Genomic DNA, 23,800 nt, shown 5'->3' on the forward strand with positions numbered 1-23,800 from the left:
CTGTAATCGTGTCTGTCACTGCAGCTAAACCAGGCTGGCTGCATGACGGGGGGGGGCGGGGAATCCAGAGTCCACCTCACTGTCAACAACAACACAAACAGCACATGGGCAGGAGGATGGTGCCGCGTGTTCAGCTACCAATCAAGTAACACAAAAGAGATGCCCACGTTTCTTTTTAACTGTCGTCACACAAAACAGACGGACACAAAGCAACACGGATGCTCTTTTGGTGAATCACTGTGGCTGAGAGGGACGAAGAGGAGGAAGAGAGGGCAGGGGTGACAGCTGAATGTGTTTGTGTTCTTGCTGGTCAATCTGGCCACTCTCCATCTTCCTGCTTAGGTGTTGATGAAAATCTCAGTGTGGGCTCAGGACAGACTTGGCTCCTGTAAACTGTGCTGACAGTTCAGCAGCACAACACACAGATCTTAAATCAAGGGAATGTACAGAATCTGCTGTCTCAACAAAGCATGTTGTTGTCTGCGTATATCAGAAGTTTACATGCAGAGAATAACAAAAACCTGGTATACATTCAGGAAGTACTTCGTTAAACTACATGAAAATATCCATAAACCCCATTTCAAAAGTGTATTTTGGTTGCTGCAGTAGAGTTAGATGCTCACTGTTTCTTTGAAGATACACTCACTATACTAGTCAGTTTGTAATAGCATCCCATCATTTCTTTCAGCTTACTACCAATGTTTATATTTTAGAAAAAACTCTACAAAATTAATATTTTAAGAGGCCAAATATTCAAATATTCATGGAGAAGCAATGCAGAGATTCAAATTCTTTGACCTGTTCAACCCCGCAGACTCTTCACTGGGTCGGTCATTACAAACACTTGGCATCATTATTCAAATTCAGAACCAATAAACTGATACCCAAAACAACTTAAAGTTTCTATTCAATGTTATGTAGCAGATATTATAAACTGCATGGTTAGTTTTATTCTGCCTCATAGCAGTGAGGTACTGCTGTAGAAATAAGCCAGAAGTTTGACTTTTTTTGCAGTGAAAACAATGTGTGCTGTAACATGTAGAGATTTGCATAGATTAACCTGCCAGCTAAGAAAATGAAAAGATAAACAGATCATATCACTTACATGGTACACAAATGAAAGGATATGTCTGTACCTACAACCAGAGGTTCAGACTAGGGCTGGACGATACGGCCAAAAATGTTATCACGATAAAAAGCTGCATATCTGTCGATGTCAATAATTATCACGATAAGTTTCAAATCTTTATTTCTTTTGGGTTTAATAAAGGCAAAGTTGAAGAAACCTGATGGTTAATTGTGGTTTAAACTCTTCTTTATGGTCAAAACTTGAGGCCAAATAGTGAATCACTTCATTCAAACAATTGTGATAAAATCTTTAACAAATATGCATGAGAAAAATTATGTAAAAGCTTGTTTCAGTCCTTTTTCTTCAACAAAATAAACATATTTTTTTTCAAAAATTAAGTCCTGATTCTGTGATTCAAGTGAATAAAATCAAACATTTATTGAACATTCGTTATATTATAATATTAGCGATAATTATTGTTATTGTTTTATTGTCTGGCCCTAGTTCAGACTCTTCTACAGAGGTTCAACAAGACAGCCATGTTAGCAGCCCTGTGGGAATGAACTATACCTAAATGCTAATAATAAATAAAATAAATAAATATAAATGTCAACCTCATGGTGGCGCGAGAGAAAAAGACAGGGGATCATAAAAAGATACTTCTTCTGCAGATCATACATGTCTGGACCAAATTTCATGGCAATTCACCCAATAGCTGTTGAGACAGTTTGGTCTGGGCCAAAATGGTTGACCGATCCACAGATCAACATTCCCTCGGGGGAAAAGGCCAGCGGAGCACTTTAGTGGCCAGTGTGACGGTAACTTTTAACTTGACAGGCTCATTCCTCAACACACAGTGGTGTCAGCTCGGGGCGGGTAACAAGAACAACATTAATATAAAAACTGTTCTAATTTAAAGTCAAAGCAAAACACTGAACGCAACCAAGCAAATCACTATGAGCCAAGAAAAATCTGCAGCTGGCAGTTAGTGAAAATATTAAATCATCACTCAGCCATAGATCAGCTACAGTAATGACATGTTTTAAAAAATGTGAAACCTGGTAACAAAAAGGAGAGGGGAGGTTTTCAGCCTATTCCATCTGAGCTGACAGGTAGTTCAGCAGCAGAGTGAGGTGTTGTTCTGCAGTGAGTGTGTTCCTGCTGCAGCGTCATCCTCCATAAAACTGCTTCCCTCGGCGCTGACTCTGCTGACATCATTCTTGGTGCTGCTGGCAACAGATGCACCAAAGGAGCATTTCACAGAAGAAGACGTTTGAGGAGCTACTCAGCCTGTGAAAACAGTTCGTCTGCATCACAAACTGGGAGTCAGGAGTTTCACAGTGGTTTCCCAGGCAGGGAGGGTGGAACAAAAATCATATGAAGCTTTATTTGTGGGAAATGAAGGATCAAAGTTTTCTTAGGATTTTCCCATTCAAGGGGCTAAAAACGACCAGATGAACTCCCAAAGGACACGGACGGTGGACACTACACTGATGTATTCACATGCCTTATGTTTGTGGCACGTATCGTACACCTGGTCATACATTTTGGGTTGCACATTTAAGGCCTTCATGGATTTTGGGCTTAATTCAATTTTGCCTCCCCCAATTTTAACCATTGTCTTTTTTTAAAATACGTCACAAGTCCCCAAACTTTATAGAAGTAAAAAGAAAATTCTCTGAAGTTACATTTAATTCCATTGCTGCTGACAAAAATCACTGACATAAAGGGCTGAAACATATTTATATTACTTAATGAAATAAAAAAGTAATTGTGAGCAATTGTGATAATTGGCAAACAAATGCTAACATTCGCAGCTTCTTGCTTCACAAACTTTGTGGATTTGTTTTTCTTTTTTTTCCTGTTTCTTTTTCCCAGACCTGAAGACATCCCTTGAATTAACCTAAAAAAATATTCAAATTACCTGAAAGTGGAAATAAAAAATTTTCACTATGCCGAATACATAAAAAACCTGCAGGCTCATAAACTGCACAAATAAAAAAAATTTAACAAACATGAAGTTAAATATCTCTCCATAACTTTTTAATAATTGATTAAATAAGAAGGTCAAGTGGAGATAAGCAGCAAAATCTCCGGAACCATCGACGAAACAGTAATCGACAATGATCGTTTCAGCGCTAGATCACTTTATCAGTTCAATCATTTTAGGACATCAGCACAGAAACTAAAGTCGGCAGTTTTGCAGACAGACAGTTGATGAACACACATTGATCACAGCAGTCCACCAGACTGGGTCTGTGCTCTGCAACCAGTGGCCTAGTTTGACATTAGACACACTGCTGCATCTGTACACCCTCCGGGGCGAATGCAGTGTGTGTGTGTGCAGAATATGTGTGTCGTGGCAGGGAGCTGTGTCACTACAGCCCTCAGATCAATCACCATTAAAGAACACAGAACATCAGAACTCTTCGGTGTGACTGGCGCTGCCCTAAAACAGCACTGGTTCTTGTTCCACATGTGTGTTTTCAACATCGGGTTTCCACCCTGCTGTGAGAAGGTGAGCGCTGCATATCGAGCCTGCTTGATATTTACTACAAGTCTCTGACCGTGTAAGTCTGGAAATTAAAACTTCAGCACATGAAAGCTGAGCCTGCCGGCTGCCTGTTTTATCTTCTCTAAGTGATTAAGGCCAGACACCACAGCCCAAATGATTTTTCTTTAATCTATCAATTTTCAAATTTCAAGTTATTTTGTGTTATGACCACACATTCAGAAAATGCACAAAACAATCTTGAATAATATATATATATATATTTATTATTATTTGCATTACCATTTACATATTCTCTTGTTTAAAATTAGTAAATAAGATGTATTAGTGTTTTTTTAAAGATCTATTTGATGCTTTAACTCTCAAATTTATATACTGTATATATATATATATATATATAAATAATATCTATCTTCGGTCTTACAGCGAGACATTCAGAAAGTTTTTTAAAAAATATCTTGCAAAAGTCTCATTTTATGTGGCAATTGATATGTGAATATGTGGGAAAAGGGGTCCATCACACATATGAGTGGAATATTTTGAATAAATCCATGAAAAAACAAAACAACATTTTGATAACCCGTTCTGTAAATGTCCAGCAATTTGGTATATTATCACAATAAAACCAAAAAGATCCATCTGACTCTTATTAAATGTGCTGGAAATGCACATATTCAATGAGGAAATACCTTATTTGCATATTAAAATAAAAGAAACATCAACATCTATTTTAATAAAAAAAGCTTTTATTTACGTATACTTTTAGCTCGTAAAGTTTCATTGTTAAAGTTGTATAAGTAAAACTTTTAAATGAGGACCACTAACGTTCTTTCTGTGTTCTGAAGTTCTACGCAGATGTGACGTGTTTCATTACTTCACCTCCGTTGCCAACATTTAATGCTTCTAACTGGCTCTCGTGCTTTTCTGTTGGTGGCAGCTCCTGATAAAAGACCATGACAAACGAGGGGGAGTTAATACAGGCTGTGCTTATTTAAGATATTATCACGCTGACGATTTAATAGCTGGCTGTCGGGCTGATCAGCGGCTTGTGATTAGAAGAGTCTGACTGAAGCTGCTGCTTTCTTAGAGAGGAGACAGAGATGACGGACAGACAAAGAAGCAGAAGAGAAAATCACGAGTAACAAGTTTAGAAGAGTTTTACAACAGATGTGTAACGTTGTGCCATATTTCCTCTTTAAAAAGACCATAAAAATGCTTTCACACTTTATTACCCCGCCTCCTCAGTGGGAAACAGACCATCCTCTATTATCTCACGCACACAAAATAATGTCAAAATAAGGCTGCGTCCTTTATTTTGGCACCTTATCAGCTCTCTATTCATCGGGGCTGTTCCCATATTTTGGAGTACAAATCACCACCTCATCATCTCTGTCACTGCTCTGTGGAAATCAGGCCTGTTACTCACTCTTCTTCATAATCCTCGTTTCGTCTCTCGCCTTTTTAAAGCAAGCTGGTTTATCCGGCAATATTTCTACAGGACACGTGTGTCTTAGTGGACGACAGCTACCTGTTTTTGATCAAGAAAGATTTCCCCACATTTTTAGGTTAATTCACCAAAATAAAACTTAGTCCTCTTTGAATTTAGCTTAAAACTGGACTTAAAAGAGGACTCAGCTCTCCTTTACGGCCCACTGATGAGATCTTCTCCCACATTTTATTCATCACAAAACTCAGACTCAGTTGCACAAAATGTCTAACACTGGATTATGGAAGGATTAATAATAAATGGATTATTGATAATACCGCTACAACCTGTGCCAGACTTCCTGCTCTTTGTTCTTAATGTGCTCTTTCAAGCTTACAGTAAGAGCTGCAGCTGCACAGAGCTGATAGAAAATGCCATGGCACAACTATATGAAGTATTATCACTTCCCCATTTGGAAAGCAAAATCTTTCTACTCTCTCCAAGTTTCCTCATAACAGGAAGAGGATTTCTGGACGTCCCAGAGGAACAAAGACAAAATGTGAGTGATTGATAATGTCAAAAGACGTCTGTCTTCGCTTCATTAGGACGAGAGTCTCACTCAGCAACCACAGCTTTGTACATCTTTAGTAAGGAGGCACCAAGAGACCTTAACAGGTTATCCAGGTTATGAGGAAAAGAGAAGAGGAACATGGGGAGAGGGAAGGAAAGGAAACAAGGAGAGGAGAAAAAATAAAATGAGGAGAGGAAGCAACGGGACGAGAGGAAGGAAATATCGGGGGAAGAGAGGAGCAGAAGAGAGGATTGAGGAGAGGAGAGGAAATTAGGAAAAGGGAGGCAAGGACAGGAAACAAGGCTACAAGAGGAAGGAAATATCAGGAGAGGAGAGGAAATTAGGAGAAGGGAAGCGAGGATAGGACAGAGAGAAACAAGGGTAGAGGAGAGGTGAAGAAAAGAAAAAGAAAAAGGAGAGGAAAGGGAATGAGGAGGATAGACGAGAGAAGAGAAGACAAGGAGAGGAAATGAGAAGAGGGGAGAAAAGAAGTAGAGAGGAAATGACAGGAGGGGAAACAAGAAGAGAAGAGAATAAAACAGGAAATAAGGAGCAGGAAGGAAATGAAGAAAGGAGAGGACAGGAGAAGAGAGAAGAGGTAAAGGAAGGAAAGAAGTGGAAACACAAGGTGTCGAACAGAAAAGTCTCTTCTGAACATGACGGATGAGGAAACCAGAGACTGAACCGGAGTGAAGACAGAGAGCCGTCTCATCTCAGCACACCATGACACAGCGATCTGCCCTCGCTGTCCTCCGTCTTTCTGGTCACTCGTTCATGCGTAACCCTCTCAGACGGCCTTCAATAGACTCACTTCACACCAACCCCGTCCTCTCCTCCTCTCCTCCTCCTCTCTTTTCTCTCGTGGTGATGTCGGAGCCTCACCGTCCCTCTCTGCCTGTCACATCTTTTTATTTACTTGTTTAAAACTGTGTTTAACTCGGTCTTTGTTCGGTATCTGCCTCTCTCCTCCACACGGATCCTCAGCAGATTCTGGGCTTGAACCATGAAGGATTAGAAGGAGGGTTACATAAGTTTCTCTCTCTCTCAATGTGCCGCGCTCACCATCTTTGTTTCTCACGGTCAGATTTATCCTCAGCCTCCTTTCTCTCCTTTCAGTTGCTCTCTTCTTTCTTTCTCTCTGGAAGATACAGCCATTTGTTTTCTACTGTTCAGCAGTGAGAAGCGAGCGCTATACTTCCAGTACAAACTGGATCATGTCAGGATTTGGTCCGTGTGTCTGCTTCTTCCTGTTTTATTTTGGTAACCGTCTGTGTCAGGTGTTCATCTATTGCTTGTGTACATCTAATGCATCTAATAATGCATCTAATGCTAAAAAAAAAAAAAAGGATGAGGATGTTTTTTGCAGCAATATGCTTCATGTTGAGTTGTTTAGAGAGCTTTTACTTTGAAAAGCTCTGAAGGACATTCGAAAGGGTCTCTGGCCTGCTTGACACACCTCTGAAAAAGCCGTCAGTAAACGTGTGATTGGATTCCCCTGAATGTCCTCAGGGAAATGAAAATTAGTGTCCATAGGTTTATGAATGCGGATCAAACGCTGGGACGCACACACACTGCAGCACATGCTTTATTGCGAGGATGTGAAAAAGTGTCCTGCAGGATTTTGGGATCGATCATATAACTCCTCCAACGGGACGTGCACATGAGCATTCAAGGGTTTGAAATAATTTGACTGAAATAGTGTTCTGGCCCGCCATGTAACGGCTGGAAAAACATCTGGCCCGATGTCAGACTGATTTGCCGACCCCTGCCCCTTTGGTGCTGCCAGTGTACAATTTTGACGTCATCCTTTGAAGACGAGGGCGTAATAAAATAGGACAGTGGAGCCATAAGTTCCAGAAGTGTTTTCCCCTACTGCAAACTCACACAATAACCTCAGAGGCATTAAAAGCAGCAGCTTGGGAGTCTCCTGCTTGTCTGAATGATGTTATAGACAGCAGCTAAAAAAGATTTTCTGAGGAATTATCCTTTAGCTTTGACTAAAGGCTCTAAACACTCCTGAAGTAATGAGCAATGTGATATGCCACCCTGAGGTGCAAATCAGTAGCCTGAATGCTCCTAAACACCATTTTCTTTCCCGTAATTCATTCAGCCTGACATTGTGTTTATGCTGGCCGGTTTCTTGTTGGTAGGGAGAGGATACTGTTTTGCCCTGATCGCTCACGAGCAACTGACGTATCCATCAGCGTAATTTTCAGCTGACACAGAAGCTGTGGTAGCGATTGTTAGGATTGTCTTGCACGTACACGAAACAAGGATTCGTTTTTGTTAGAACTCTTGACGAAGGCATGGCTGTGTGTAATAAAAATCCAGTCTATGCCCCACCCATGCACCCATGCGCCAACCAATATCAACCAGACTTTTAAGCTTCCTGTAGCTGCCACGCAATACAGGCGCGATGCTAACACAATATAACAGGAGGAATTCCCTCTATGGCTGCATTTAGGCTTTAAGAGGAGGAACTAATCTTCCACCTGCTCTCTCTGTACAGTCACTCTGGCTAAGATGCCATGAATGTAAATTATATTATAGCCTACTACTGCTCCGGGATCCGTTTCCTGCTTTTCTCAGTTCTTGTTCTCAGGGAAACAAGACAGAAACGAAGTGTTTCTCTCTGAGCTCCCGAAGAGAACAAAAAGACAGCAGTGATGTGGGTTATGTGGGCAGCAGCGTTACATAACCACACACTCTTTATCACAACAATCTGAGCTGCTATTAATATGCACACAACATGTGAGTTCATGTTAACACACAGATGGAGAGAGAGAGAGAGAGAGACCTCTTTAAAAAACTTTGGTCAGATCAGCCACATGCGTCTTCATATTCATACAAGCAGCTGGTGTGCAGCGTTACATAACCAGCTTTGATTATTACTAATTAGCATAAAGGGTAACTTAATTAAACAAAAAGATCTCACACAGGAAGGCGCCTGCTAGGAATGTCATCATCAGACTGTTTCCGTTGTGCTGCATCTTATTTTATCTTAAAACCACCAGCAAAAAGGAAACGCCTTCTGCTTCATCACTGGGTGTAAATAATCTTTCAAATGTACCTTTTGATATTTGGTGTTTCTCTCTTTGTGCTTTCCTTTCGAATCAAAAGACAGCAAGGGAGGTATGGAGGTATTAGCTACAGCCATATAATTTGCTAAAGTTGTGAAACTGCATCTCAATCCGTACTTGTGAATGTGCAGAAGAATCTACAAACATGTGAAATGTGAGTGAAAACTCTAAATATTTAGAGAATTTGGGTGTAATCCTTCTGTGACTTACTTGACTTAAACCCTTTCTCTTTAACTCCTCTTCATCGCCCCTGATCCATCTGTAACTTCAGTTTTTATTCACCCAGAGTTGAGGCTTACAGGCACACGCTGCTAATAATTTCCGCTGCCACAGGGGGAGCGACCAAAAAGCTGTACTGCTCTAATATCAAGAAGAAACACGCGTAAGTGTTCGCAACTTCATATTTAACGAGTGACATATTTCAGCTTTTGACAACTCAGACTAAAATAGATACAACCTAATAGCAGACACAGAAAAGACCCAAACTGGGACACCGAGCTTACGGAAGTGAATGACGAAATTATCCAACAAAACAGTCCAGAACAAAAGACAAATAATCCGCTGTTGCACAGGCAAACCCAGAAAGCCCACAGACAACAGAAAAGCAATAACTCCAGGGTGGGAACCAATTCAGAAATCCACACAGAAACAAACACACAGGACAGGGATGCAGGTAGAGCCTCTGGGCACGATACACAGACGAGCTGACAAAAACAAAGAGGACACGCAGACCTAAATACCCAAGAGGCAGGTGACAAAAAAGGCACAGGTGGACACAATCACAATAACATCAACACCAGCTTCAAAAATAAAACAGGAAATTCAAAAACCAAAAGCCCTGAAACTTTGACGTAAAAACAGCCGGTTTGGTTCGGCAGTGCCGTGTTAAAATCACAGCTCAGAGGTCATAAGGTATCCTGGTTCACACAGGGCAGTCACACACTACAGATTAAAACTCATGACCTGCCATAGGAATCCACGTCTCTGTGTGTTTCTACTCTCTGTGGTTTCTGTGTCATGTCTTCAACATGATGTCTGTGAGAGGGAAGAGTCTGAGACCTCCATCCTCACTTGAATATAACCTGTGAAAACTCCTTTTCTGGTCTATTAGTCCTTTAATAAAGTCAGTCAGTCAGAGTGTGTTGAGTCTCATGTGCTTCTGTAATCCTTCTCCTTTGTTGTCAGGCGTCCCTTTCTGAGCAGCAGAGGACCTTAGGAAGCACAGGACCATGGTCATAAAGTTCATAACGTCCCCTCTGAACTGGAACATTCAGAAGTTATGGCCACAGATCCAGGATATTCTTTATTTTTGTGTCAGAGCGATTGATTTACTGTCAGGATATAAGCAGAATTTCAATAATTATAACAAATAAATATACTGAATTTATTGCTTTACCCTGTTTTAAACTACAGATGCAAAGATCTAACACCAATAAACTGCATCCCTGGACTTTAACGTTGCACTCGCTGGTCAGAAAAAGTGAGGTGTGGGCGAACTGGGAGTTGTTTTTCAAAACAGACTAAATAATTAAATCATGACGTACATGAAGCATGTGAATGAAATGTCACTGAAGTAGAGCTGCAACGATTAGTTGATTAGATTAGACTATTTTAATAATCGATAACTCGTTTCAGTCATTTCTTTAGGCAAAAACATTTGCAGGTGTCATTTTCTTAAATCTAAGGAATTTCTTCTATTTTTTTTCATTTATAAATGTAGAGTCTTTGGGTTTTAGACGGCTGGTTGGACATAAGAAGCAATCTGATGACGTCACTTTTGGGCTCTGGAAAACTGTGATGAGCATTTCTCACAATTAATCCTGAAAGTAACAGGCAGATAATCAAAATAATCAAGAAGTTCCCACTGAAGAGATGAAAACATCAGATCTGTGTGAAGTGAAGAGGAGGCTGAAACTTTCCTCACATTAACACGTGAAACTAACGGAGATTTTTCCTGGAGCTCTTTTTATTACGTCTCCTGCAACGGTTTAACAGCTGGATGTCCCCAAATCTTAATACTTGCACAACATGAATTAAACACACATTTCCTGTTTTTCTGGAAAATTCTGTTAAAATTTTGCACCACATTTAGATGTAAACTTGTGAGAAGACTACTTGCTGAATCAGATGGACGCCAAAAACAGAAATGGACCCAAAACAGGACTCAATATTGCCCTTGGCCTGCTAGACCAGGAGGCATGTTTCACTGTACTCTGTTTTAAATGGCTGGGCAGGAATAGTTTTGGGGAAAAAAACAGATTCCTGAGGTAAACATGTGACCTTTACTCTGTTTCCCTTCATTCAAAACAACACAGTTCAACAGCAGCAGCTGCAATAAGACCAGGAAGTTGCAGATTCTACTGGTCTTGTGGATCAGATTTGATGTTTTACAATCCAAGAACCTCAAGAATCCACCGCAAGCAGCTACAGAGGAAATGAATAGAAAGCCATACAGGCCGTCAATTCAGATGTTATTGTTGTCACGACCGCGTCGACCGGAGCCACAGCTCAACAATGCAGACAGATCAGACACAGAAAGCCAAGGAAAACAAAGTCGGCGGGCTTTTCCTCAACACACAACGGTTACGTGGCTCTAAAAACAAGTAGCGTCAGAGGGAGCCTCACAGAGACTCTCTTTAATTACAGGACGCTGCTTTGTACACCGAGCGCTACATGTAACACTGAGGGACAAAAGCAAAACTCTCACTGATGAGTAAGAAATCCCTGCAGGCAGTCAGCAGCTGTTTTCATCACAGTAAACAAACCTGCCACACCGACTTTCCATAGAGACAGACAACAGAGAGCCAGCAAAGGAAGGAGCTGACTGCACAGAGATCCAGAAAACTGTAAATTTAACAAATGAGGAAACAACAGTGATCTGGCCTCGTCTTCTCTGTGCACCTTGTTGTGTTTTCTCTTTCTTTCATATTTTTAGTTAAAAGCTAACAATGTTCTGTCGGGGGATTATTTTACGATTAATTAATTGATTTTTACTCCATAAAATGATGAAAGCTCATCATAAATTACTAGAACCCAATCTAAAGCTTTGAAATGACTTACTTTAAATTTTCACATTTATGTATCTGAATTTAAAAAAAAAAAATGACCAAGATTATTACTATTGTTGTCAAAAAGAGCCGTTTTCTGTCTGTAAAATAACTAAACAAACAAACGAAATATAGCTTTTTGTGTGCACGAGGAATATAATAATATCATCTTTCTGGACGTTGAGGGTCTGTATGATGGCATATGAGTATCTCCTCGTCCTGAACACATGAAGCCTGAGATGTTTTGCTTTTAAAGCAGATATGTTAAGTGGAATAAGTAACCCTGCAGGTGCTTATTGACCCGCTGTGACATTCTTCAGCAGAGGGCAAACACACAGTGTGGAAAGAAAAACACACTCAGGAGCAGTTAGATCCAGTGTGTCAGACACAAAGGAGGGTTGGCCTGAATTAACCTACACAGTAAACAGAGAAACTGCTTATTTCCATCGATCAATCTATCTGCAGGATGCTCTATATGCCAGAGGTATTGTAGCTGTCATAGTGAGATTATAAAACACAAGTTGGTTCGCAAGTTCAATAAACAGCTACAGGAAATAAAATACTGCATTTAAAGGTTGCATACAGGTAGCCACATTTAGAGCTCTGTGTGTGTGTGTGTGTGTGTGTGTTTGTGTGTGCGCGCTATTGGTGAATGAGTTGACATGCTTGTTTCTGTCCAAGGTTGAAACTTTCAAGGTTGTAGTCACTTTTAGACCCAAAATAACTCATCGGAGTAAATCAAACACTCTGTGGTGTTAGTTTGTGGCTGCATGTACAAGCTTAAATAACGAGATATACATTTACCATTTTACATAATGCAAATGTAAATGTAATGAGATAGAAAGGCAGGACTGGCAGACTGTTATCGTGTTATCGAGAGTCTGACTTTGGCACCAGAGGCCAACAGGTAACTAGGTCTGCATGAGGAGGCCACATATTATAGAACACATTTAAGACTTTCTAAGGGAGTCCAAGCCGCCACTTCAAATCACTCAGTCGCAGGTTAGGAGGTCTCATCTGACACATTAACAGTACCAGGTGTAAACACAGAGGCGAGGTAGCACCATTAATATCCAGGTAACAGACTGCACTCCTTAGGTGTGACTGGTTGTTTGTCTACGTGTGGCCCTGCGATGGACTGGTGACCTGATGTCAGCTGGGATTGGCTCCAGCCCCCCCGCGACCCTGTACGCAGGATAAGCGTTGGTGATGATTGAGGGAGTGAGACTGAATTTTAGTACGCAGTTTCACAATAAATGTTTAGTGTGGGCTGTCACTTTTTCTCCAAAAATGATCACTGCAACATGTATTTTTTTATTGCGGTATTCATTTTATTGCCTTATTGTTAATCAGCACAAAACCAAGCTAAATTTAAAAGCTGAAATGTAAATAAGAGGCATTTAGTAATTTTGTGATTCATCAGAAAACACTCATCTGACGAATCGTGTTGTCCCGACGATAAGGTGGGTTGCTTTGAAAGTGAATAACAAACTTTTGTTCACAGTAACTCTTCCCCTGCTCTCTTCTTGCAGCCTCATATTTTTTACAAAAATAAAGTTTTTGTATTTGACAAATGGAGATTTGGCATTTGTGAAGCAATAAACAGATTCAAGTTCAAATAATCCACAAACAAACCTTAAATGATTCGTTTGTAACTGTTTCTTGCTCACATTTAACCTGTCAGTACAAACGCCACCAGCTGCACCGGCCTCACATGGGGTGGCCCGCTCAGGGTTTAAGCGCTGTTTGCTTGCAGGAGGGCGAGAGACGTCTGAGGGGAAACAAAGACGGTGTGTTGCACAAGCTGAGAGAAAACGCCGTTTTAACCTCACGGGGTCAAAGGTCACTTTAACCCCTTTGCCATTAAGTCCACTGTTGTGTACCCGCGGATCTATGAGTGTGTTTGTAGAGCCAATAAGTCAGTGCTGGTTTGTGTGACAGGAGGGTGACGTGAACAAAGTGTGCTTTTCTTCTCTGCTGGCTGTGATTCAAAAGATCTTTATCTGTGACACAACTTACAGAAATAACAAATGAACAATTACTTTCCCCACAAGTATTTCTTATCTTTCTAAATGTCTGCTGCATTGAACAGGCGTGTATGTAGTGGAAAGTGATGGATAGAATAGTCACAACTATGAGCACCAACTCCCAGCAACCAACAGGTCAAAGGTCACTTTTCTTTCTGCAGCCGTCAGACACCAGCACAACGTTTTCAACACAAGCTATAATCTACAAGCATCATCCATCAAACACAGATCCAAGTTTTGCCTCCTTTGAGGTTTCTTCTGGGGCAATAAATGGCAGTGTGGTGCATCCTGCCGTACAGATAATAACAAGCAGAGCCTGTTAGCAGAACTTCAGTGAGAGAAATGCACAGATTCAGGGCTGTAAACAGAACCAGCAGTGTGGAGAGAAAAACAGGGCCGGGCTCAAAACCACAGAAAACAACCACCGACCATAAACGTCGCTGCTATAAAAACCTGAAAGGGTCGCCTCACAGATATGAACAGCCCGCGGGGCACAGATGCAGATAATAACACAGCAGCTACAGCCAAAGGACGGTGTTTATACTCCGAGACAGTTCACAAATAGAAAATAATATCACTTTAATTGAAATGTTGTATAGACAGCATAAGCAGACAATACGATAATTGCAAGTACATTATAGTTATTACGATGAGAGCATCACACAGTGTACAACGTGCAAAACATTCAGGGGTGTGTGATGTTATTTATACTGTAGAGACAGAGAGATGGATGAGGACTCACGCATTGCAGTAGGGTTTCTTGTCGTAGCCTTTGTAGTTCTTCATGTTCAGGGTCATCTTACAAACCTCGCAGTGGAAACATCCTTTATGCCAGTTCTGGAGATAACACACACACACACACACACACACACACACACACACACACACACACACACACACAGTCATATATCAATACTGGATTTGATGGGTTGGTTTGGGTCTTGAAGTCGCTCTTATGTTTTCTTGGTGTCTCTGAAACTTTCAGTCACATCTTGTGGTTACTTCAGCGGATGGGATTTTGCTCAATAATCATGAAGGTGATTGATTTTTTCGTAATAACACATGCATGTAAATGGGAGCAGATGGTAACCCCTGTCTCTGTTGAAACAGGGTGTCAGGTGTGAACCTGGACGATCACTTTGACCGCTGCCAGGCCGATGATGTGAGAGGTTTCGGTCTGGTCAGCTCATAGACGTCTGTTTATTCAGTCTCTTGTCCAGGGTTTCTGCTGGTTCTTCTGTCACATGTTACATGCATATAGGGCTGAAACGATTCACTGATTAAATCGATAAAATCGAATACTAAAATGCATCGACGATGCTTCGTTTAATCCATGTAACTATAGTACAGCTCACCGTTTCGCACAGACATTTATAACTGTCGCACATCGCGCTTATGCTGTGAACACTAAGTGATTATGATGGGATTATTTCAAGCTAAAGAAGACAACAACTCTGTAATGTTACCATAAATCCACCGTAAAACGAAACTTATGTCGCCTCGGCAACAGCACGACAGCATCTGATCAGAAAGCAGCCGGTGTTCTGCCAGCGGACCAGAGACAAGGTAACAGTAACAGCAACTTTACCATTTAACTGAAATCATGATTGATTGTTGAGTTGAAGCCAAAGTAAGCCGCAGTCCTCAGTTGAAAATGTACACATGTGCGTTTGTTGTTCTCCTTTTTGGGCCGTGAGTTGTAACCTCACAGTCAGGAGTTAACTGGGTGTCGGGGAGCTGCACCTTTTAACTCCCCTCCAGCTCTCTGTAGCTCAGACAATCCCTGCTACCTGCGTGTGCTGATCCATCCTTTCACCCAGATTCTTTGTCTTTATAATCGCCATCTTTATAATAACAAACAACAGCTGTTTCCTGTGCAGGATCGCTCATTTCCCGTTTCACATTTGACGTGTGTTTTCTTGACAAAAGGTGGTTTGGAGACCTGCGTCGGGTGACACAGCTGCTGTCAGCTCCTGTAGTGTGTGACCCCCTTTCACCGATCAGTCACGTAGTGTGAACGCCACAACGACTTCAACACTGCAGTCATATGACGGCAAGTTGTGTGAACGGCACGGACGCTGAAAGTCGTGTAGTCTGCACGAGCCTGTAGTATAACTTGTAGCACTCGGGTGATGTTTGTGTTTGTAGTTGTTGGTCTGATGTTTGCTTTATGACACACTATGAATTTCCGAAAAGACTAATAAATATCTATCACCTATAAACGTGAACAGCTGATTTTGTTACCGGGGTGGGGGGGTGGCTACGCCGCTGCCAAGCAAAAGTAGTTCTTCAACGACGCATCGATGAATCGTTGAAATAATCTATCCAAGCTTCGAATACTAAAATCTGCTGCAGCCTTACACGCATAGACAGTATAAAAGAAGTGGACGCAGCCAATGTGACGTCACCCGTTGATTTGTGGACTACCGTTTTGAAGGCTTGAGTTTGGCATTTTCTCCGTCACCATCTTGGTTTTTTGGAACCGGAAGTGACCATATTCGGACGAGAGGGTGGAGCTAGTTCGCTTGGTTAGCAAGGTGAATTTGGATGCTAACTTTAGTTATTGAAAATAGACTTACAACAAAATACTGGAAAAAATTAACAGCCGACTCCTTAGAGTGTATTTCAGTGCAACCGAACGCTGAATAAGACATTTTAATACGACCAAAATGTTACAATTAACTAAAACACGCTGTCAAAAGCTGTTAGACGAAAACACAGACAGCACCCAAAAACAAGTTCACAGCTAGTTAAATGTACACAGTGCAGTGATACAACTCGCTTTTATCCTGATTAACAGCAACTTGTAAATCAGCTTGTAGCCCCGCCTTAAAGCCTCCCCTGCTTCCTGGTCTATGTTCCTCTAAATAATTTACTAAATGAACATCATGCTGTGTTGAAGAAGACTAGCGACTGAGGCCATAAACTCATCAGGAAAGTGTTTACTGAGGGAATAAATCCGCTGAGAAGTAGCTTCATTTTCTCATAAACCTATATACAATCAAACTTCTTTTTGCAGCAAGCGGCGTCGCCCCTGCTGGCTTCAGCAACTTCAGCGTTGGCTTCACTTTTCAGACCCGGGGGTTTCAGCTCCAGTCTTCTTCTCAGGTGGGTCCTGTTTGAGGGACCCCACTTGGATGCTTTGATTTCTTCTACAACCGGTTATCACCTGACTGTCACTTACACATGATGACAACTAAACCGTCTCCATGACAACAGACCAACTCCATGTGCTGAGAAAGGCCACGAGACGAGGCTGAAAGCTTCGGAAACACCAAGTAAGTAATTTTTCCGTCAAACTGCTGTTTCCTCGAAGCTCCACTTTTTGTTTTGTGTCCGCCTCCGCTGCTCAGGGATGCCTCAGCGCTGCACTTCTCACTAACCAGCCCGTCAATCAAAGAGCATGGGCGGGACCGTCTTCCTGTGATTTTCTGTTTGACAGCTAGTGTTTACACAAGCAAGTGGAAGCAACTTCCATGAACTAAATATAAATCCAGACGGAGGCTGGACGAAAACTGACATTTGTTCGGATCAAAATGTGACAGACCGCAGTGCAAAACTGAATTAAGTCCGTCTCCAGTTCAGATCGCCGTCCATCTGTCCTGCATTAGGATTATTCAAATCCTTTGAGTGAATCAGCGCTAAGTTATGTGTTTGAGTTGTTAATATGCTCATATGCCTTCTGTATTAATCCTGTGCTTAAATGCAGCGAAAGAGCAAGAGAGTGAGGATAAGTTGGAGGAGGGAGTCTCATTTAGAAACAGTTTGTATTGGGGCTGATTAATTAATCTAAATATTATCGAAATTACACAATGGCAAAGCCCTAGTGTGTAGGGGTGTCCAATTCACAACTTGTACCAAGACGTTTTACACACAACTGCACATAATTCAGGTCGACCCCATACTGTATGTTTGACTTTGTGTTTTTAATGTACAGTTACTATCTTAGCCAGAGATTGTTAAGTCTCAATGGGACTTAATAGAGGTTTAATAGTTTAAAAGTTCATTCCACAACTTGTTGGATTGTGACAATAAAATCTACCTACCTAATAAAAAAATAATAATAGGTCATCACAGACATATTAGCATTAGCAAACACTGTATATCTACCAATAGTACGTTTATTGGCCGCCCATGTCGTCATTTCATAAACTGTCCACCAGACAGGAACGACAGGTTTATTTATCTACTATCAATCCTACTAAGTTCATACAGCATCTTTATCAGAAGTCTTTATTAATAATAACCTAACAATTTAAGGTATCCTCATCAAAAAAAAGGTTCATGTCAGGTGTTGATGTTAAACAAACAAATCCCTGCTGATGCATCATTATTATACTTTTTTTAATGTTTAAATATCAATACGGGTATTGGCCTTAAAAACCTAGTGCCAGTCGAACTTTTCGTCAGAGTTTAGTAAATGTTTTTCCCTTAAAGACTATCCCAGCGTGTTCACAAGTTTATGCACCTCACCTACAAATCATGTGCAGTACACATTTGCAATTTAAATGCATCCATATAAAGTTTGCATGTCTGTTTCAGCCATTGCTTTCCATCGCAGTGAACATCCAGTTTACTTTTATTTTTGGCACTGTCGCTCTGTGATGTGCAGCAGTGGTTCTCGCCAAAACGTGTAATTATTTATTTTTACTATAATTCCATCCATTAGCAACACAATGAAATATGGTACAACTATTTTGGTCATCTGTTTGTGATAAATAAATCATCTAAAAACAATAATCCAATCAGATGTGGGTACCTGGGACAAAATCTTATCAAACAGGGGTGCGTGGCCTAATTGTCAGTTTAGGGGTCCTTGACGAGAAAAAGGTTTAATAACCTCTGATGTAAAGTATACATGGGATATGCAGAAAATATGCAAAAACAATGTCCTTTCCACGATATTTAAACCTTAAAGTGACTATAATCAATGTGGATATAATCAATGGCCTGTAATTGGCACAAAGTCTCATTTTAACAGCAGACTCTGCAGGAATTTGGAGTAAAAAATATAAAAGACAATACTGGAAAATCTGGAAAAATAACGCTTCTCCCTTGTTAACTTTTATTCTCACTTGAAATTTGGTTTTCATGTCTTTGTAGTGAAAATGGAAAAGAAGTGGCACCTAAGGGCCGATTAAAAGGGCTTCTGTACAGGACAGCAGGGACTTTCTCTCGCCCTCACACTCTCTTTCTCACTTTCTCTCTGTTTACTTCTTTGTTTCTTTGCCAGCCTCGTCCTCTATAAATCACTGCCTCTCACACAGTTTCGGCTCTTTTAAAACCCCTTTTCTCTCTTTAAACAATTCATGTCAGCTTTAACCAAACAGGACAGAAGATAAATGTGATCTTTGTTTTTGTTTTTTTTAAACTGGATCCTACTGATTTCAATGATATTGAACAATGAAGTTGGATGTTGACATGTTTTGTTCACCTTCACCATCGACAAACAGTCTTTTCTAACAGCTCTGTGAAATTGGAGTCTTTTTATTATAAGAGGTTGGAGCAGATATGTGCAGCAGCCTACATGCTGTTGTGTCATCTGATGCCTCATAGGACAGACACTGAACGCATGAGACTGCAGAAGATAAATTAATAATTTATCACCATTATGCAACAGACTATTACAGAGGTGTTACCGTGCAAACACAAAAATCAACACTTGCTTTTGAATAAAAAGGCAAAGATGTTTGTGATTACTTACAAAATGTATGTGTCTTTAATCATGGAACAGATTTATATTTATAGTTAGTTAGTTATAGTAAACCATTACCAACCAATAAATTAAACATAAACTTCCCATGCATCAACACATTTAACTAAATTAATCATGAAATATGTCCATTTTCAATCATCAGAGGACTGAAAGTCATCAGTAGGCCAACGTGCTGTTTCTGTTGTAATCAATCTATTTTGGTGCTGCACAGTAGAGACTATTGGAAGAAATCATTCATAATTAAAGGTCAGTGCAGTTCAACTGTCAACACATCTCAGGGATATTTAAAAAGAGAAATACAACACCAACTAACCAGCCAATCAATCAATCTGCATCATTTCCAGAGTTCTCAACTGAAACTTTAACGCCTTTCTTCTCTATAACTCTATAATCCACTGTGGGACGTTTAAAGCCCAGTGCAGGTGTGTTTGGTGCACCTCCACCTGCGTCCACACATCACGTGATCCACCTGCAGCTTGACCTCTGATCTGCGCCGGTTTAGCGGGTTCCTGAGACCCGGTTTGTGCAGAGTAAATACCACCTGGATGGTTCTGCGTGTTTGCTCTCACCTTGTCCAGGCAGCTGACTTTCTCCGTCGGGTAGACGATCTTCCCACAGCGGGCGCACTGAGGGTTCATCCTCCAAACCTCCTCGCTGCTCCACAGCGGGTTAAAATCCACTTGTTTTCCGGAGATGGAAGTTAATTAATGTTGTCCAGAAAGCGTCCAGAGGTCCCCGCTGAGACACTCTTCTACCTGCGACCCTGAAAACAAAGTGCAAAGGCTGAAAATCTAGCAGGGAGACGGAGGATCTGCTGCCTCAGTCCGCGGCTCTCCGTGCGGTCTGAAGGGCTGGATGCTGCTGCGCGGGGACCGATCCGTCCGCGACAAGCTACCGGGAGTTAGATAGGAGGAAACCGGAAAGTAACGGGCAGAAAACAGGAAATGGCTTCGTGGTAACTACAAAATAAAATAATACCTAATCAGTCATTCTTTATTAAAGGTTTTTTAGAATAACAGGTTCTCAAATGTAACAATTAGATATGGAAAGATGGTGAAATTAAATTAATAGTGAATAATATGAAATGGGCCTACTACTAAAACTACTACTACTACTACTAATAATAATAATAATAAAATAATAATTCAGCTTGAAGAGTTTTACAAAACAAAAGAGCAGACAAACAACTTATAATTAGGATAGTTTTGAAGTTTTTTTTATTGAAAACATTTGGTATTGAAAACGTGTTTCGTGGGAAAACAACAATACACAAAGTGAAGAAACATATTTTGCCTCATTTTAACAACAATATAAAATACATTTATATGTGTGTGATAACATCCAAACATAGTTTACAGCAGTATGTCTATGAAGATTCTCAGTCATCCAGGTCATAGTTATCCAACGAGGGTTAAAATGAAGGGCAACTGAAGAAGTCCTTTGGATAAGGGACGAAACGTCTTCCAGTAGCTTCAACCAAGTCCAGTTGCCCTTCATTTTAACCCTCGTTGGATAGTTTACAGCAATACAACGATTTTTTTAATAAAATATGGATGTTAGTGTTATATGTATTGTTTTTGTGAGGGCTCTTCTAATTGTGTTTATTTGTAGTGTAGTTTTTTAACAGCAGTCCCACATCATGTTTCATGACAGTAAAGACCAAGCAAATGGCTCTATCTGCTGTCTGATGAAGGAACATTAATTGTTTTGAGAAACTAAGGTGATAAGAGTTTATTCATCCCCATGAGGGAAATTAAGCACCTTTAATCAGCCTATTGACTTAATAACAAGCTGAATATGAAGTAATCTGGAATAAAGTGCCTCGACTACAGAGTCAGTGTTATTGACAATAAGTAAAAAGTAAATGAACAGGCTACCTGAAAACAGATATTTTACCTGCTTTACTTTAAAAGTTCAGCTCTTTGTTATTATTAATATTTATTTAATTATTAATTGATTTAAAATTAAATTAATTGATTTATTTGGATCCACGTTAGCTGACAACTGAATGTTCTTGTTGGGGACTTTACAGAATGCATAAAAACATAAAGTGTAAGTAAAATAAAAACACAACAAACAACACACGTGGACTAAATTCAAACAATCAGGTATAAAATACAAGTAAAACAGGCTGCATTCAAGAAATTTTAAATCATTCCTTCATTTATAAAGATAAAATGTCTAAATCTACAGTTGATTTAAAAATGTTTTTGTGGATTTTACATGCACATGATCATATTTTATATATATTTAATACTGGTGGCAAAGTTGTGATTAAAAGATTTATGAAAAGAAATAAATGACCACAAATCTTATTGTTGAAACATTCCTAAACTAGTATACAGATACACTTTATTCCCAAAAGTATTGGGACACCTCTCAAAATCACTGAATTCAGGTGTTTCAATCACTTCCAAGGCCACGGGTGCATAAAATCAAGGCATGCAGACATTTGTGAAGAATGGGTCGCTCTCAGGAGCTCAGTGAATTCAAGCGTGGTACCGTGATAGGGGCCACCTGTGCAGTAAGTCCATTTGTGAAATTTCCTCACTAGTACATAACAGTCAACTGTTATTTAACAAAGTGGAAGCAATTGGAACAACAGAAACTCAGCCAAGAAGTGGTAGGCCACATAAAATCACAGAGCAGGGTCAGCACATGCTGAGCCGCACAGTGCGCAGAAGTCACCAACTTTCTCCAGAGTCGATAGCTACTGACCTCCAAACGTCGTGTGGCCTTCAGATTATCTCTACAGAGCGTAGAGAGCTTCATGGAATGGGTTTCTGTGGCCGAACAGCTGCATCCAAGACTTACATCAACAAGTGCAATGCAAAGCGTCGGATGCAGTCGCCACTGGACTCTAGAGCAGAGGAGACATGTTCTCTGGAGTGACGGTTCTCCGTCTAATGGACGAGTCTGGGTTTGGCGGTTGCCAGGAGGATGGTACTTGCCTGACTGCATTGTGCCAAGTGTAAAGTTTGATGGAGGGGGGGTTATGGTATGAGGTTGTTTTTCAGGGGTCGGGTTAGTTCCAGAGAAAAGAAGTGTTGATGCTTCACTTTACCAAGACATTTCTTATAATGTGATTGTTTCCAACTTTGTGGAAACAGTTTGAGGATGGCACCCTCCTGTTCCAAAATGACTGCGCATCAGTGCACAAAGTCCATAAAGACATGGATGAGCGAGTTTGGTGTGGAGGAACTTGACTGGCCTGCGAAGAGTCCTGACCCCAACCCGATAGACCACCTTTGGGTTGAATTAGAGCAGAGACTGTGAGCCAGGCCTTCTTGTCCAACATCTGTGCCTGACCTCACAAATGGGCTTCTAGAAGAATGGTCTAAAGTTTCCATGAACACACTCCTAAACCTTGTAGACAGCCTTCCCAGAATAGTTGAAGCTGAGCCAACTCCTTATTAAATCCTACAGATTAAGAATGGGACGTCATTAACCTTCATGTGACTGAAAAGGCAGGCGACCCAAAACATTTGTCTATATACTGTATGTTCAGTAGACCACAAGGTTCCCGTATCTTAATCAAATAAAAGAAAACAGACTTTTTACCAGAAAACTCAACAGTCTTAGACAAGAGAAATGTACTTTGACACTGAAATATCAAAACAGTGACAGATGCAGGATGATCAGTTTCTGGCCACCAGGTCAACATGTTCTGCATCACCTGTTGATTTGTCTTCAGATCAAGCCGAGATGTTCACAGAGGAAGGGGTCGGCCTCACAGAGGAACTCAATCATCTCTGAACTAGCAGCTTCACCTTTCTTCCTCACTGAGTCGATAACAAAACGAGCTTTGTCTCTTCTGTTCTGCATCTCGTCCGCTGACTCCTTCTCAGCTTCAGCTATCACCGTTTTCTCAAACAGTTTGTCCAGCAGACTTGTGAGAACCGGTCCTGATATCCCCTCGATGAAGCTGCTCCGTATGTCCAACAGCCTCTTATCTGAAGAGAGATTCAGAGCGCTCGGCCCACAGGACCTTTTTACTCCAGTGAGACAAACTCGTCTTTCCCAGACACTGTGGGAGCTGTTGGTGTCTCTCAGAAACAGCTTCACGTGTTTCCTCATTGTTTCTAAAATCACCTGGAATGATGGGAAGTAGTTGTCGTAGTTGTCGCAGTCAAACTCTGCTTCTGTTGGTTGAACTAGAACTGAGTCCTCTGCAGGACAAGTGGACAGTGTGTATTCCTGCTTTGGCTGCAGTTTACAGTGTGGGGACGTCTCTATGTAGCTCTCATCTCCAACTAATTTCTTCCTGGTGCGCAGCACATCCCGGAGCACCACGTTCCTCGGTAGCAGCAACACGTTGAGGAGGGATTCAGCGTCGGGATCAGCCGGGGGCC

General features: G+C 40.9%; 2 protein-coding genes across 6 annotated transcripts in view; both read right to left on the reverse strand.

The window, feature by feature from the left end:
• Positions 1-20,304, reverse strand: part of LOC123967839 (LIM zinc-binding domain-containing Nebulette-like) — a 117,682-nt gene extending 97,378 nt beyond the window's left edge. For all 4 annotated transcript variants that reach the window (XM_046044125.1, XM_046044115.1, XM_046044144.1 and 1 more), the window contains exons 1-2: positions 20,018-20,304; positions 14,475-14,569 (exon numbers count right to left, since the gene is read on the reverse strand). In XM_046044125.1, the coding sequence (XP_045900081.1) occupies positions 14,475-14,569; positions 20,018-20,086 (164 nt within the window). In that variant the 5' untranslated portion in view covers positions 20,087-20,304. The remainder of the gene's footprint in view (positions 1-14,474; positions 14,570-20,017) is intronic.
• Positions 20,305-23,016: 2,712 nt separating this feature from the next.
• The window catches only part of LOC123973587 (NACHT, LRR and PYD domains-containing protein 1b allele 3-like), a 2,614-nt gene continuing 1,830 nt past the window's right edge, over positions 23,017-23,800 (reverse strand). The window contains exon 3 of one of the 2 annotated variants that reach the window (XM_046053763.1): positions 23,017-23,421. In XM_046053763.1, the coding sequence (XP_045909719.1) occupies positions 23,139-23,421 (283 nt within the window). In that variant the 3' untranslated portion in view covers positions 23,017-23,138. The remainder of the gene's footprint in view (positions 23,422-23,800) is intronic. The other variant, XR_006825646.1, reaches the window with a different exon arrangement.

Source organism: Micropterus dolomieu, linkage group LG01 (assembly GCF_021292245.1).
Source record: "Micropterus dolomieu isolate WLL.071019.BEF.003 ecotype Adirondacks linkage group LG01, ASM2129224v1, whole genome shotgun sequence".
Classification (NCBI taxonomy): domain Eukaryota; kingdom Metazoa; phylum Chordata; class Actinopteri; order Centrarchiformes; family Centrarchidae; genus Micropterus; species Micropterus dolomieu.